The sequence below is a fragment of the Daphnia magna genome, linkage group LG4, assembly GCF_020631705.1.
Source record: "Daphnia magna isolate NIES linkage group LG4, ASM2063170v1.1, whole genome shotgun sequence".
NCBI classification, from domain to species: domain Eukaryota; kingdom Metazoa; phylum Arthropoda; class Branchiopoda; order Diplostraca; family Daphniidae; genus Daphnia; species Daphnia magna.
In genome coordinates, this window is record NC_059185.1 from 7798147 (window position 1) to 7813585 (window position 15439).

Consider the following 15439-nt stretch of genomic DNA (forward strand, 5'->3'; position numbering starts at 1 on the left):
GGTATCAAACCACACGCGTGGTGTCGTTTTGAGTAAGATCCAATTGTCGACTTGGCCAAGCCATATCTTTCAGCTGCTTTTCTTATTGAGGATCTTCCTGACAACACTTCACAGATTGCAATTTTTAGTTTCTCCTCTTGATGTTCATCTTTTACAGTTTTGCGTATATAATTGCGAGGCATCTGCAAAATATATTATTGAACATAAGTCTACTATTTGTAAATGCATAAATAAGCTATCATTACTTTATCGTTGAATGACTAAACAATTTGTGCATCTATCACTAGACTCAACTCGCTGTGGGTATCTCAATCTGACAGGGAAAATCTTGTTTTGCGATGGACCTAATAGTATGGTCATTTTAGCTGAAAAAGGGGGGTATACCTAGGACAATTAGTAATTTGAAATTTTTTAAATGAGCACTATTTATACTTACTGTTTAAGGAAGTGTAAAAAACCCGTACAAAATCGTACTGTGGGATCACATATAAATTTGCAATTGAAAATTTGAAAATCGGAAATGGGGGTCTAATTGTAAATATTTTATTGTTTTGAGTACATGTAATCAAACTTTATATGTTAATAAACGTGTGTTTCAAATTTCAATGTTTTTTATGTAGATTTACTATTTTTTTGTGAATTTAGGAGTTACTCAAATCGGTTTCCGCGTATAAATTGTTTCGCCGTGTTTAACACGGCGCTTATGGCGGTACAAGTCATCTTAAAATTGATGCTGCATATAAACGAAATAACATTAAAATCCCCAAATACTCTAGTTTTTTAGCCCATATAACCTAGTTTACTTTGCATTTATTAGATTTTATGAGAATAACACAGCAGAAAAATAATTTAAATTAGAAAAAACTACCCTTTTTCAAAATTCCCAAATGTTTTACAATACACCCGCCAGGGTGACATTTTTTGGGTGGCCGCTGCAATTTTTACTCGACTAAAAGTCCTACGTTTTGTTATTGTTATTGATTGCGTCTTGTATAACCGCGAGTGATTAATTTGTTTTATTTCTGAAGTGTAAAGTAATAGTGATAAAAACAATCATGGAAGACAGTGAAATAGTGAAGTGTTGTGTTATTTGTGAAGGTTTTGAAGAAAAAAACCTTTTAATTTGTGTAACAAGTAAAGGTTTGAAAACTTTAAAAGAATCTGCAGTTTTAAGACTACCTAATTCTAAATTTAAAAATTTCGTTGAACATTTTTATGTTCATTAAGAGTGTCGCAAAAAATATGTGTCCAAGAGAAACATTGATTATGCTACAAAACAAGTGCTGTCAAATAATTGTGCTAATGACAAAGAAGCAAGACAAATATGAACGAGGAATAATCTTCATATTGTTAACACAGACCATGGTTGTTGATATAATGGTTCCCACTGTCTGTGTTATAAGGTCCCATAAGGCAGCTGATTTTTTTGTGATCTTTGGTTACTGCGACAGCCCCGCGACCTGGTGTTGGAAGGGTGGAAGCTTACACTGAAACAACACAGAAATTTTCTAAGTCCCTCGTAAACAAAGCAGAGCTATGCGTACTTTGCGGCTTTGCGCATCCGTTAAACAGATTGATTGACGATTTTCTAATTAAGATTAATTTCAGATGATAACAATAGATTTCATTGGTTCAATTTATAACTTGTAATGTGTATTAACATACATACAATTTACATTTAGAAAAAAAAAATTAAGCAAGTTTTGCCATCTTGAAATTTTGTCGCACGTTACTATAAACTTCTGCCAAATTAAGTTCTTGAAAACGCTTTGATTCAAAATGATATCTAACTTGTACGAATTCCATTATTAAATAAGGATACGAGTCAGCACGGTGTGTGTCACAAAAAAAAGGACAAAGATTGAGTACTTTGATTTTTGACATACAAATTTCGTAACTATCTCTCACTAAATAATGACCGTCATCTTCAAATTGAGACGAAATAATCTTTTCCACTTCCCGTATTGATTGAAAGACTGGGATTGTAACAAAAATTAATCCTCCTCTATTGCGAAAAGCTGTGTACTGCTTTGCAGTGAAATCGTCTGGCAAATCAGCCTCCTCACAAACAACTGTTTCTTTACACTCTTGGCAAGATATTAACTGTCCCCTCGTCTGAAACATGTAGCCGCAGAGATCGTAAATTAAATTGTTTCTAGTAACATCTTTCTCATCATTTTGAATAACATTCACATAGCGAATTGAAATTTCGTCAAACAAATTATCGCGTAAGGAAGCTTTCATTGCGGCAGCCTTCCTCTCGCACTCCTTGAAGCGGTTAATCCAACATTTCGCATATGAAACCAATTGGTACACATCCTCTTTGTCATCTGCATTAGCCTTCTTTAACTTACATTTGACAGTTTGCGACATGGAGAGCGCACGGTAGATCTGAAGGAAAGAGTGTGCTGTTGGTCGGTTGTCGTAGGAGCGCACGATTCCAAAAAAACGCTATCAAATTAAAACAATATTATAGTATACACCAAATTTTTAAAATTAATAAAAACATACTTCCAGAATATCTTGATTCATTTTGCCGGTCAGTACTAGTGAATACCCAGAATTGAACAATTCCTCAGTAATTTGGATTACGCTGTTGATTGTTAAGCGCCAACCAAAAAGAGTTTGATTCGAAACAAACATACTTTTAACAATGACCATATTCTTAGATTGCTTCTTGAACGCCTGTTCAGTCAGTTCCAGACATCTCAGCATTTGATCCAAAATTTTTTTCTTGTTATGCCAGTTGCTAATCGTTATTCCTTCCTTTGGAATGCGTCCATTTAACACATCAAATACGTTATTCAAAAGAAATGTAAGTCTCTCTGTAGGTAGAGAATCTGAAACATTGAAGCAGTAATAAGTACAAATAACATGATAATTAATGAGTTGTAAAATACCTTTGAATATTAATCTAATGCTATCTTTTTCGTATTTTTCTCTGTAGTGATTCAAAGCAATGCTCATACGTCTTGAAAAAACCTTTACCACTAATTGCATCGACATCTTCTCGCTGTTATTTGGATTAATATGAGCATGTGTTAGATGGGGAACCATTTTTAATTGTTCTTTTTTTTCAACGTTATACATCAACTCATAGTAATTGAAATCAGCGACTGAATCTGTGAACTAAAAGATTAATAATTGACTCAAATGAATGATTCATTATGAATGCGATCCATTAAAAATACCTGTACTTTCCCATACTTTAGGAATTGGTTTCGTGTCGTCTTCATCAAATGTGGCACATCCGACATACAAAACACTTTTATTTGATCTGACATTGGATGGTTGAAATAAGTTCTTCCCTCCTTTACAGCTTTTTTTCCGATCAACATTGTCATCGCTGTTCTATTTGGGCCAGCACCATCGCACACAGTATTTCTTACTATGGCTGAGTGATTGAACAATACAGTGGTGATTTTAGTGACTAGATTACTTATGATATGACCAGGAGTAGCTCCTCTTGTAGCATAACAAGCAATAGTTTGAACCCACGATTGCTTGTACGGTCGAAACATGAAAACCAATACATGATCAGCGAGTCCTGGTGCTACATCAATTTCTTCTGTTTCATCACCAAAATCAGTAAGTCCATCAAACTCGAATTTACGAGAGTCAAAATGCAATTTCTTCTTTATATGAATTTCATCCCAAATCAGTGACCCATATCTATCTTGTTCTGGCAAACCTTCTAACGCTTCTTTTATGTGTTGTAGTGCAAGTTCATTTAATCCAAAACGGCAGTCAGTGGAGCTTAATAACTTCCTTATGCTTTCAAGACTCGGAAGTGGTAAAATTCCATTTGCTTTCAAATGTCTATATGTCTTGCTGCTTTTAAGTCGAATTTGAAGACAATGCATCAAAAATAAAGGGTCGTAACGCATTCCTTTCTTACAGTTATCTTTTCCCGGTTTTGCTTTAGCTTTGTCCATCATAGTTTTCACGATTAACTGTTCCTGATAGAGATTTGAAAAATCTATTAATAAACTGATATATGATATGGTCTTTAGTAAGTATGGAATGTCATTGTCAATCGTCTGGAATATTATTTTTGAATAGTCTTGCGAATAAGTTGGATTTCACAAATGTGAGGGTTGGAATAAGGAATGATATCTCTATCGAAATAATTGGAAAACATTGGTCAAATAGGGAAGCATACATATAGTCTAGTCATGAGGTAATTAAATTAGTATTTCATTGTTACCGTAGGACTCAGGCACTTTAGTTTTTCGTCAAAGTTATTCTTTTTCTGTTCCTTAATCAATTTTTGGTTTGTAATAGTCAAAGTCTGCTTTTCTTTTTCTAAATTTGACACAATTCCAGAGACCAACTAAAATTAAAAATAGAAAATATATTAATAGTAATCGTATGTTAATTTATGAATAACAAAAAAATAATTACTTTTCCTTGTTGGAGAATTCTTCTCATTGCTAAATTTCTCTTTTGCTGTTGGTTTTTCTTTTGAATTCCTGTCCTCTCAGCCTTACAACCTAATTGTTTCTTGCGAGTCATCAGATATTTCTTAAGGAATTTGCAATTCAAACAAACATTGTTTTCAGTAAGTCCTGTGCACCGGTTAGATCGTATGATTTTTCCGTCTTTCACAGCGCTACATCGGGACGTCACACAAACATTCGCTAGTGATAGTTCAACAATTCCATCACACACATTGCTTACTTCCACGGCACCAATAATGTTAGATAAATCTTCAATTACATTGAAATTAGTCTTAACATTACGGGGAAATATTTGTTTTCCATTGAGGAACAATTCCACCTTATTCATGGAGACAACTGAGATTGTTTTTATTACAATTTTGCGATGTGGAGAAAATGAATGACTGAAACACACGAGGGTTTTGTTAACCTTATCTTCTTGCCACATCCACGAAGAGGAAGGTAGTTTGACTCTCGCAATAACATCAGTGTATGTAGCTGGGTCAAGGTATCCTTCCATTTCTGTCTCCCGTGCTGTTTGTTCTGAATTTTCTTGTAACATTTCTTCTGTCATTTCACCCGGTGCTCCAATCAGTTCATCCACTTCCATATCATTTGGTTCAAATTCTACTCTCAATTGAGATTCAGATTCAGATGCCATTTCTTTTCAGGTGGAATGTGTAGGAGTGTTTCAGTAGTAGGTTCCTAGAACATGTCTTCTGTTGTTACACATGGTAATGCCACAGGTTCAGCTGCTTCTATATCGTTTGGTTCAAATTCTACTCTCAATTGAGATTCAGATTCAGATTGTAGTTCTTTTTCAGGTGGAATGTGTAGGAGTGTATCAGAAGTAGGTTCCTGGAACATGTCTTCTGTTGTTACACATGGTAATGCCACAGGTTCAGCTGCTTCTATATCGTTTGGTTCAAATTCTACTCTCAATTGAGATTCAGATTCAGATTGTAGTTCTTTTTCAGGTGGAATGTGTAGGAGTGTTTCAGTAGTAGGTTCCTGGAACATGTCTTCTGTTGTTACACATGGTAATGCCACAGGTTCAGCTGCTTCCATATCATTTACTTTTCCTTTTTCAGCGTCAAGTTGGTGTATAGCTGTAACATAACATGTCATGTTTTTAAAAAATATCTTATTACACTTAGTTTTTAATTTACCTATGCTATTTGACGTTGACTTCTTTGCATGTGATGGGATCAATACATTGGTGTTGTTATTCGACAAAAATGATTGATTGTCCAACTGCAGCTTAGGATTAGCAGCTTTAGACTTTGCTGTTATATTTCGATATGGTGACTTAAACCTATCACTGTGAACATACTTCTTTGCAGCAGGTCTTTCGAGTACGCTGACATCATTTCCTGTTAGAAACATACAGAATTAGCAGTATTAGTATAAGTTAACATTGTCATGGATAATTAAAATTTGAGAATACCTAGCAATTTACTGGGCCGAGCACCTGATTTTAATTTCCATTTCGGATAACTGTAAAACACGCCTTGAATTTCTCTCCCTTTGAGTATGTCGTTCTCTTCAAAATGAATACTGCAAATTCGGGACTGGCAAGTGAGTCCTGGCTTTTTAATAATTTCCTGCCAGGAATTTAGACACAACTTCGGTGGATGGAAAAACGCAAGACTTTCATTTTCTTTGTTATAAGAAGATTTACAATTAAAAACGAAACATGGTTTGCGTGTCATTTTACATTAATCTGCATTTCCACCATTAAAACGTGAATTCTTCGTTTCTGCAGTAAGCCATTCAGTTAGAGATTGTGTGGGCAGATGGCAGCACTTTCGTAGTAACCATGCCCTGAGGAAAGATCATTGACGGAGAACTTTCAATTTTTTTCTTATGGGACCTTATAACACAGACAGTGGGAACCATTATATCTACAACCATGACACAGACTGCATATTTTGCAAAATAATTCCAAAACCAAATGATAAAGAGAACATCTATTATATGAAAACTTTACATTTCGAACAAACAATTGTAAAAAAGTGCAACTCTAGAAATGACAGCTGGGCAAATGAAGTGTTGGCTAATGTCATGGCCATTGGTGGTTTGTTTACACACAAGACGTGTTATCATATTTCTTGTTATCAGCGTTTTGTGAATGGGAAAAATAAACCCAGTGCTATTGATCCGAATAGTGCAATTCCTTCGAACTTGAACGATTTTAAACAGAGAGGAGTGAAAAGAAAGAGTGAACAACATGTTCCTGGTCAAACCACTGACAACGAGAGAAATTTGGCTTTTCTTCAAGCAGTAAAATAGTTAGAAGAGAAAGACGAAGAGTTATTCACCATTAAAGATTTCAGCAAGTTAATGGGTTCGTATGGTTGTGAGCCATACTCTACTAAATACATTAAGTCAAAGTTGCTTGACCATTTTGGATGTGATGTAACCTTTTTTAGTCGCAACGGAATTGATGTTCTAATTTGTTTGCCAGCATCTGCAGAAAGGATAGTACATGAATTTCATTCAAAAACAGAAAAAAATAGATTGGATTCGGCCGAAGAAAAAAAAACTACGAACTATTGTTGAAGCAGCAAAACTAATCATACAAGACCTGAAAAAAATTAGTACAAATTCAGAACTATATGATATCTTCCAGAAACTTGAAAATCTAAAAGAGACTCTGGCATTTGTGCCTGTCTCACTACAGATTTTCTTGACAACAATAATTACTGTGAAATCTAATCAATCCAAAATTCCATCACTTGGAACACTTGGTTCCATTATTAAACCTCCACTTCCAGATAGTGTGAGTGAAAGCATACTTCTGTTGCATTCTTGGATTTTATCGAATGAACAACTCACCATTAGGTAAACATCAATTAACTTTTACTGAAGAGTTACGATACAACAACTTTTTTTTTTCTATTTTCTGTTAAGGTGGCACAAAAAAAACCAAAAATAACTGGAATGACAAGATTTACAGCAATGATCCAGCTGAGGGGTCTGAAGATGGACTAAGAGTTGGTCGAGTAGTCATGATGTCAGGTATACTTAAAGTTTTTCTTATTTTCATGATTTGTTTGAAACTTAATCGCGTGTTCAATGTTTTGTAGAAGACAAAGATTTTCTTAGGAAAAATCTAAATCAGTTTAAGAAGACAACTGGTCCAACGAATGTCCAGCATCAGGCAAATAAAGTAAAGCGAACGAAAGGAAATACTGCAACACCACCTATTGCAACCAAAACAAGGGCTGTGTCTGTCAAAGGACGAGAGGGTGATCTTAAAAAGAGTCATCAGAGTCGTAGACAAATTGATTTCAATAACGCTGAAAATATGTGTAGCAGTACAGCAGCTACAATGGGAGACCTTGAGGGCGAACAAAGTGCCAACCCCTCTTCATTACAAACGGAGGACGATGTTAGCGTTAAACGTCACTTGTAACAGGTAGCTATTGCTGATTGAGTCATGTATTTTGTCCTCTTTACTTATATTTCTTTGGCCATAGGAAAATGATGATCTAAAATGGAAAGTTGCTCGTCTTGAAAAGGAAAAAGCCTCGAGAGATTGTACAATGATCAAATTTTTCCTAATGTTCTTATACAACGCGAATTTTTTTTATTGTAAAAAAGTTCCATCACCAAATATCATTTTTCTACTTTTCAGATATGGCAGACTTGATTGATGTCATCAAGAATGACTCTGAGAAACGTAATTTAGAGCTTACAACGATTTCAACTAAGTTTCATTTTGCTTCTTTATCAATGGTTTCTACACCTTGTTCGCTTCTTTTGTTTTAATTTGTTTTAATTATGGATATATCAACGTCCGATGAGGACATGCCTCATTTGATCTATGAGGGGCGGATTCTAGTAGAATCACGAGATACGTTCGGCTCTCCCATCTGGGTCGACCGTATGGATTTAAATTGCTATTCGTAGGGAGCCCGGGAAACCCCAAGTGGTTCTCTGACCTGCCGTAGTTTTAATGTCCTTCGGGGCGCAAATTGCTGCCATTTGGTAGGTGATTGTGATGTTGCCCCCGGCGGGAACCACAATCATCGGGATCCATTTGCTGCCGAGTTGCGGAACTGGAAGGCACGGTACCTAGCTCGTATTTTTTGTGTTGAAGGTCGCTCAGTGATTGGCCTCACAGCCTATCTCGGCGAATTGATTAATTTATATAATTTGCCGTGGACACCACGGGAGGTAATGCGTAGTATGAAGGATTTGGCGACCACCTGTGCACGCACGGGGCGGATTTGGCCACATACTGTTTTATGGGCTGACCGTGAGTTGCCGGAGCGTGCTCTTCATTATGAGCGGCTTCAAGCTGCCCAAGGCAGGAGAGAGGCCCGCATGGCTTTGCCTAATCAACGGGAGCCATTCGGTGAGGGTGGTCAAGCACCCGAGCCAGTTGCTGGGTTTGACCCGGAGGTTTTCGCATTGGAGGATGCAATGCCAGTAATTCAAGACCAGGATTTGGTTGCCGTTATTGGTGGGTTGGCCCCGGATGGGGACATTATGCCAGCCCAATTGGATATCAACGGGTTTCATGGTTTCCAGGACCAAACCCCAGAATTGGATAATGAAGAGTTGCCGGAGTTAGATGCCCCGGTCCCCAACCTGGAAGGTATTGAAGGATTTGGTGCGTGGGTGGAGGCGGTGATGCCGACCCCACTCCCCCAACCATTGGATATAGAACCTGAGGTTCGTGAATGGATGGTCCCGGAAGAAATTCCGTGATTCCGTTACTTCGATGATATGGATGCCTTCTTGGCAGAGTTAATTGACCAGTAAAGTGGTATTGCTTGGGTTTGTATTTTCTTTCATTTATAAAAAATTCCAGAAAATACAAAAAAAGTATAAGTAAAAAGGTGAACACCGATTTATTTTGAAAAAGTAGAAAGTAGGTATTCTGTGGGTAGAAAATATTAATAGTTTACCTTTTTGTGCAGGATACTGTACCTATAACTTCATGGCCATGATAAAAAATTAGCTTCCGGTCCAACTTGACCGGAAACGCATCCAAAATTTTGGATGTAAGCAAGTTCTGCCTAAGCAAACTTCGAAAAAAAGTCTTGAAATTGTTCAAAAAGATAAATACTTCTGGGGTCGTGAATCAAGAGCTGAAGAGACTTGCAGGAAAAAAGCTACTGAAAATAGCACAAACAAGATGGTATAGTTTCTTTTTTGTACTTCAGCGTGCACTCTTGTTGAAATCTGCCATTATATCTGTTTGCCGAGAACGCGTTTGAGGAATTGATTTTGATTGGTCCGACGTTAAAAAAATTTTTCTCTTCTTAAAACCATTAGCCATGGCCACCACCTATCTCGAAGGAGACCTTTATCCAACTACAGCTTCGGTAATTCCCTCCATCTTGTCCCTAGAAGAGCATTTTCAAATCACGAAAGAAAAGGACCGTGATGCAAGTATGAGGCTCTTATGCGAAGTAGGGATTACGGAGATGAAAATGCGATTTGGAAGCTTTATGGATATATAACATGACGAATTTGATCAAATTTATTTGATTTGTTCTTTACTCCATCCAAATAAAACTTTCGAATTTACCGGAGAAGGATTTCAAGAAGGGAAGCGCAGACTTTTGGATTCCAAAAAACAGGAAATAGCCGAGGGAAATTGCCTTATCATAGTTCCCGAAGCAAAGCAGATTGAAGTAACTCCTTATCTTACTACTGAGACTCATCCGCAATCTAAAGGTGATTTTTTTAGATTTAAATTTTTTAGTCCTTGAATTTCTTCTTAGTATATATTCAATAATTCAACTTCAAATTTTCAATATTGTCTTTCTATTTCAGATCCGCATACTCAACTGTTCAAGCGTAGAAGAATCGCCAACAATTCATCTTCCGCTGTAAAAGAAGATTCTAATATTGCTGAATTGAAAAGAGAGGTAGAGGAGTACATTGAAATCTTGAACAAAGGAGATTTTCATGAAGAAGTGGACCCCTTCGTTTTCTGGAGAGAAAAGTCCGGGAGATTTCCTAATTTGTCTCCGATTGCTTTGCAGTATCTGGCCATGCCAGCAACTTCTGCCTCTGCAGAGCGTCTCTTTTCGTGTAGTGGTCTTTCTTGCTAAGGCAAGAAAACTAATGTCTGCTCTGTCTTATTAGAATCGCAAACACTTTGCTGATTCAAAAAAAACTTTGACTTTTGAATTCTCAGTCTATAATTTTCCATTTACGTTCTTATCGCTTAGTCCCTTCTATCCTAACATTCCCATATAACACACACCTGAGCCAAAGACGTCCCATAGATGTCATGCTGGTACGATTGCGACGTCCCATGGACTCCCCGTTATTTAACGTTCTTGTGTTTGGGACTGGTTTTGGATGTGGCAATGTCCGCCTTGCCAGCATCCAATTCCTGTTCCTAGTACAGCCTATGGGACGACTCTTGGACGGGGGCCGTAGAACTTTACACCAGTTTTTAAATCATGGTATGCATATGGGATATGTATAATATAAATGATTTTCCTAAATCAATTTCAGTACGGTGACTATATATTTTGGCTTATTTTTTCATCTTTAGTAAGACAGTAATAACTATAACAAGAGGATATTTGTAAACAAATCAATTTTGTATATTTTCCCGAAATCTCAAATAAACAAACTTCTTGTTTTGAGATCAATTTCAAGTTAAATGACCAAAAGGTTTAAATTAACAGAGATAAGGCTTCTTCTTTTTCCAATAATTTGATTAACATGGGACAACAACATTTACAGCACAGTTAAAAAAAACATCCCTATCATCTTGAAATTCACAATCATAAAAGATGTCTATTACTTCGACATTTTCTTCCACATAGAATTCTCCGTCGCTTTCACTCAATGGATGAAAATCACTTCCATTAATTCCACTTTCTCTTTCTGATTTGTCAGAGTTTACGTCAATATTTGAATGGTCACTAAAGTTACTCTCGGGAACCACATCTCTATTTTCCCACACATTAACCAGAGAAATAGAGTTGTTTTCAACAAATACGTCGCTATCATACAACCCTTTAGCTGAAACCAGATGATTCTGGAGTTTTCTTCTTTTTTGCCGTCCAGTTAAACCTATAGCAGTCATAACGATCACAAGTCAAGGAGATGACGTAAAATAATCAAATTGTTTCGTCGACGATTCCATAAGCTTTACATTGCTCACATGAGGTTGCAAGCAGACGACAACTGAAGTGGAACAGTAAAGAGGAGAAGCGTTGCCATATCATAGCTTTCTATGACCAAAGAAATTGAAATAGTTGAAAAAATTATGCGTATAGACCTATACCGTCTCTGATTATAAATTTTGAATATGGAGAAATTTAAAGAACGAAGTTGACGAGAATTTTAATAGATAAGTTGTGAAAAAACTATTGAATGATGAAACTGAAGCCATCTAGTGAGCATGATGTCAAAAACGATGAGTATGAAAAATTTATCCGCGTAAAAACAAAGGACTCGATTAGTGTAAACATTTCCTATAAGTGTTTTGTTGGAGCCACAATTTAATAAATGGTACGGATAAGGTACATCCACAAGGGACTGTGAGAATTTATCGCGTAACGATGCAAATGACTTTATTTTTGTTTAGAATGGACCGCTTTGAGATGTCTTATACTTGAGCCTTTTTCAGACGTCCCATTGGTACGTCTTTGGGACTCGTTTGGGACAGAAATTCCTATCTGGGTTGATCTAAGCGGGACTAAAATTGTAATAAAAAGAAAAAATTCAGTTGCAACTTGTTGTATTTGTCTTGTTTATGTGATTTGGAAGTATAAACAGAGAAATGTCCAAACTAGGTAACTAAGTAACTAGGTAATTTTTGAAACTAGGTACTTTATCTAGTTACCAGGGTTGTTAATATCGCTAAAATAAAGTATGTTCGATTGCGATAGCAATACTGGTGTTTTTTTTCATTGCCGACTAACGATCGATGAAGTTTCAAAAAAGTATCGGTGCGATAATCGCCGATAGTCGCCGATACTTTTTACAACGTTGCCAAATTGAAAAAAAAATTCAAATATTTTTATTAACATTTTTTTTTCAAAAGCAGAAAAGCTATATTTTTAAGTTTTTATTTTACAAGCTCGACAGAAAAGAATAATTTGATTTTAAAAACACGATAATTTCAAAATGAGTATCACTTAAAAGAGTTCGGGTAGGGGTCAATACACGACCACCAAGAGAAAACAATCTCTCAACAGCAGCGGAAGATGGAATTCCGGCATTATATTTACAAAACAATGTTTTTAAGTTTGGGAAGGAGTTGAGACTTTGTATATCAGATGTCGTTTTTTCATTTAGATACTTTGTTAATTCAATGTTTCCATTAGAGAGTGGCTGCTGATATTCAGCTGCTTGGCGTAGAGATGCGTAAAAGTCATGAGACTCTGTAGGACTGGTTTCTTTGGTGTTGGTCGGCACGGTTAGATCTTGTAAAAGGACTTCTACTTTAGATACTATTTTTTTCGAAGCTTCAGATCCTTTTCGCTGTTCCCAAGCCAATTAAATTTAAATTGGGGATGTAGCACGGCAGCTAATTGAAAGTGTTCTACATTGAACAAATTACCAAATCTCTTTTCTAATCCAGCCAATAGTGCGTCAACAAGAGTAAGAGCTACTAAAAGTTGGTTAGCACCTTCTAAATGATTACGTTTTAGGGAATTTAACGAGTTTCTAATGACAACGATTGATGGCAAAACATTTCCAGAAGAAACGTTGTGTTCTCCCTGCAATAGATCTAGACCGATAGCAATGGGCTTCATCACCTCAACATATTCCGAAATAAATTGGTAATCCGTAGAATTGAGGGGTGTGACTTTCAATGCTTCGCAAACAGATTTTAAATTTTTCCTTCCGTTCTTACCCTCGGCAATTTTTTTCACGTGACAAATGGCATCATACCACGCATTCCAACGGGTGGCATTTGGAATGACAAATAAAACACCTGGGCGAAAATTACAATTACTGCTTGAAATAAAATTGAATGTTTTTGTCTAGGTACCAAGTAACTCTTTCACTTTTTCACTTTGCTGGTCCGACCTACTTTGTTTATTAAACAAAGACTGGAGCTTTGTTAATGCTGAATCAGATGCTAGCTTGAAAGCAGGAGTTTCTAAAGCCTTTTCTGCGTCTTTGCGAGCAAGCAAGTTCAACAAATGGGCAACACATTTACAATGCCACGGTAACTTGTACCGATCGTCGGCATCATCGTAATCAAGTAACAAAAATTCGAGATCAGTTCCAACCTTTCAAATTAGAAAACATTAAAATTTATGCTTTTATTATATTTTCAAATTAAATACCACAGCGTCATCGTCCTCTTCTTCGTCCGTTTCCAATTGTGTCTCAGTCCCATGAGCACCAAAAAGTCTGAATGCCTTTAAAAAATTCGATCCAGAATCCGTGAGAGTTAGCACAGTAATATCGTCTATTCCAAACTCCATATTGATGGACTCTAAAGTTTTCCCCAGCAGATCATATGTGTGCCGACCAAAGATTCTACGAATGGCTAAACAAACACTGATTCTCTTGAGCTTTTTGGGATCAATCCAATGGCATGTCACACCAACATAAGACTTCCCTCTTGCTGACCAGCAATCAGCTGTAGTGCAGACTGCCTTCAGTGTCATTAAATGGGCAACAAGTTTTTCTTTAGCTTCAAGATATCTAGCTTGTAATCGTTTTGAAAGAGTTTGTCGACACATAACCTTATGTTCTATGAAACAAACAAAAAACGAATCAAATAAAAGAACTTTTTCATAAAATAAATTTTAAATAATACCGGGTGAGACACATCTCATCAGTTTTATGAACGCAGGAGAATCAACATGCTTGAGTGGAAGCAATCCTTCAATGATGTAGTCCAGTACATATCCATCAAACTCTTCTTGAGTATAAAAAGAAATCTTACTTTTCTTCGCAGATTTTGGCTGAAATGCTTCTTCCAGTGTGGCTTGACGACTTTGAATTTCCGCATCCTCAACCTCATCACAATCAGATGCTGGTTTTCTTTTGGTTGGGGTGGTAATGGTATGACTACTTTGCTGACAAGCAGCTTTAAATGATAGAAGCAATCCTGGGTGCACACTTTTCATATGACTAAAAAGGTTTTGTCTGGATTTTTGGTTACAACTATATGTCCATAATGTTCCGTCGGGTTTTTTCTTCGAAGGACAATTTTCACAAATAAAAAGATAATTCCCTGCTTTTCCAGCTGGGCCGTGGTATTTAAAAAAACTTGGATGAACGAAAACACCACTGTAGGATTCGTCCATTTTCAGCTGTCACTTTATGATTCTTAAAAGCAGTCTGCTGAAATAAAAAACTATCGCTATCGCGTCATCGGCGATGAAAACGCGATTATCGATCGATACTCATTTTAAAACCTATCGCGCGATAATCGCTCGAACAAAAAATTTCATTTCCGATGACGATTTCATCGTTCATCGCGGCGATATTAACAACCCTGCTAGTTACCTAGTAATAGTAAAAACCTAGTTTTTTTTCGAAACCTAGTTGAATTTTTTTTATTACTAGGTAAAGTCAAAGCGGGCACAAAGTGGACACATCAAGGATACCTTAACGTGTATCCAACATCATCATCGCAAAAAAGGAAACTCCTGGAACTTAAGGTACTGAAAGAATTTGAAATCAAATGCAACCTCGCCATGTCTGAAGCCTCGCTCAGAGGAGTGATCCGAAACGTCCCCACCAAAGATTCAGAAGAAGACATCTTATGCCTACTGGCTGATCAAGGATTCACGAAGGTACAATGGTTCACAGCCCCAGCACCAGATGGCAGTAGAACCACACTGAAAACAGTCATGCTCTTCTTCAAAACCTTGCAGAGCCCCAGAGAAGTCATCATGGCCCACGAAATCTTCCCCGTCAAACAGTTCATCCCAAGACCAACACTGTGCCGTAAATGCTGGACATTTGGACACCCAGAAGAAACCTGCACGACCCTCCCCCCCCCCCATCTGCAAGCAATGCTCACAAATCCACCCACCATCAGACCC

General features: G+C 36.9%; 2 protein-coding genes and 1 pseudogene across 4 annotated transcripts; 1 reads left to right on the top strand and 2 right to left on the bottom strand.

The window, feature by feature from the left end:
- Window positions 1-1631: 1631 nt before the first annotated feature.
- LOC123471136 lies at window positions 1632-6327 on the bottom strand (annotated as a pseudogene). The gene is made up of 6 exons (XR_006645144.1): window positions 5887-6327; window positions 5609-5812; window positions 4405-5548; window positions 4208-4333; window positions 3764-3959; window positions 1632-2123 (listed from the first exon to the last, which is right to left on the bottom strand). The product of XR_006645144.1 is annotated as an uncharacterized LOC123471136 (transcript).
- Window positions 6328-6350: 23 nt separating this feature from the next.
- On the top strand, window positions 6351-8145 carry LOC123471137. 2 transcript variants are annotated; one of them, XM_045172055.1, is made up of 5 exons: window positions 6351-7283; window positions 7353-7460; window positions 7529-7690; window positions 7758-7860; window positions 7922-8145. In XM_045172055.1, exons 1-5 carry the CDS (start codon window positions 7265-7267, stop codon window positions 7935-7937), a joined length of 408 nt encoding a protein of 135 aa, XP_045027990.1. In that variant the 5' UTR covers window positions 6351-7264; the 3' UTR covers window positions 7938-8145. The 2 variants fall into 2 exon arrangements, with proteins under 2 accessions (XP_045027990.1, XP_045027991.1); XM_045172056.1 differs by having other exon boundaries at window positions 7761-7860.
- Window positions 8146-12477: 4332 nt separating this feature from the next.
- Window positions 12478-14891, bottom strand: LOC123471622. Its single transcript, XM_045173272.1, has 4 exons — window positions 14203-14891; window positions 13724-14136; window positions 13423-13666; window positions 12478-13365 (listed from the first exon to the last, which is right to left on the bottom strand). The coding sequence occupies exons 1-4, from the start codon at window positions 14693-14695 to the stop codon at window positions 12878-12880; spliced, it is 1638 nt and encodes a 545-aa protein (XP_045029207.1). The 5' UTR covers window positions 14696-14891; the 3' UTR covers window positions 12478-12877.
- Window positions 14892-15439: the final 548 nt, after the last annotated feature.

What these genes read in the sequence shown, in the direction of transcription:
- LOC123471622 (XM_045173272.1), bottom strand. Translation starts at nt 14,695, where the DNA reads ATGGACGAATCCTACAGTGGTGTTTTCGTTCATCCAAGTTTTTTTAAA. An exon ending in GATGAGATGTGTCTCACCCG is followed by an intron (nt 14,137 to 14,202) that starts GTATTATTTAAA and finishes TTTGTTTCATAG; the next exon opens with AACATAAGGTTATGTGTCGA. An exon ending in AAGAGGACGATGACGCTGTG is followed by an intron (nt 13,667 to 13,723) that starts GTATTTAATTTG and finishes CTAATTTGAAAG; the next exon opens with GTTGGAACTGATCTCGAATT.
- LOC123471137 (XM_045172055.1), top strand. An exon ending in TCGAGTAGTCATGATGTCAG is followed by an intron (nt 7,461 to 7,528) that starts GTATACTTAAAG and finishes AATGTTTTGTAG; the next exon opens with AAGACAAAGATTTTCTTAGG. An exon ending in GTCTGTCAAAGGACGAGAGG is followed by an intron (nt 7,691 to 7,757) that starts GTGATCTTAAAA and finishes AAATATGTGTAG; the next exon opens with CAGTACAGCAGCTACAATGG.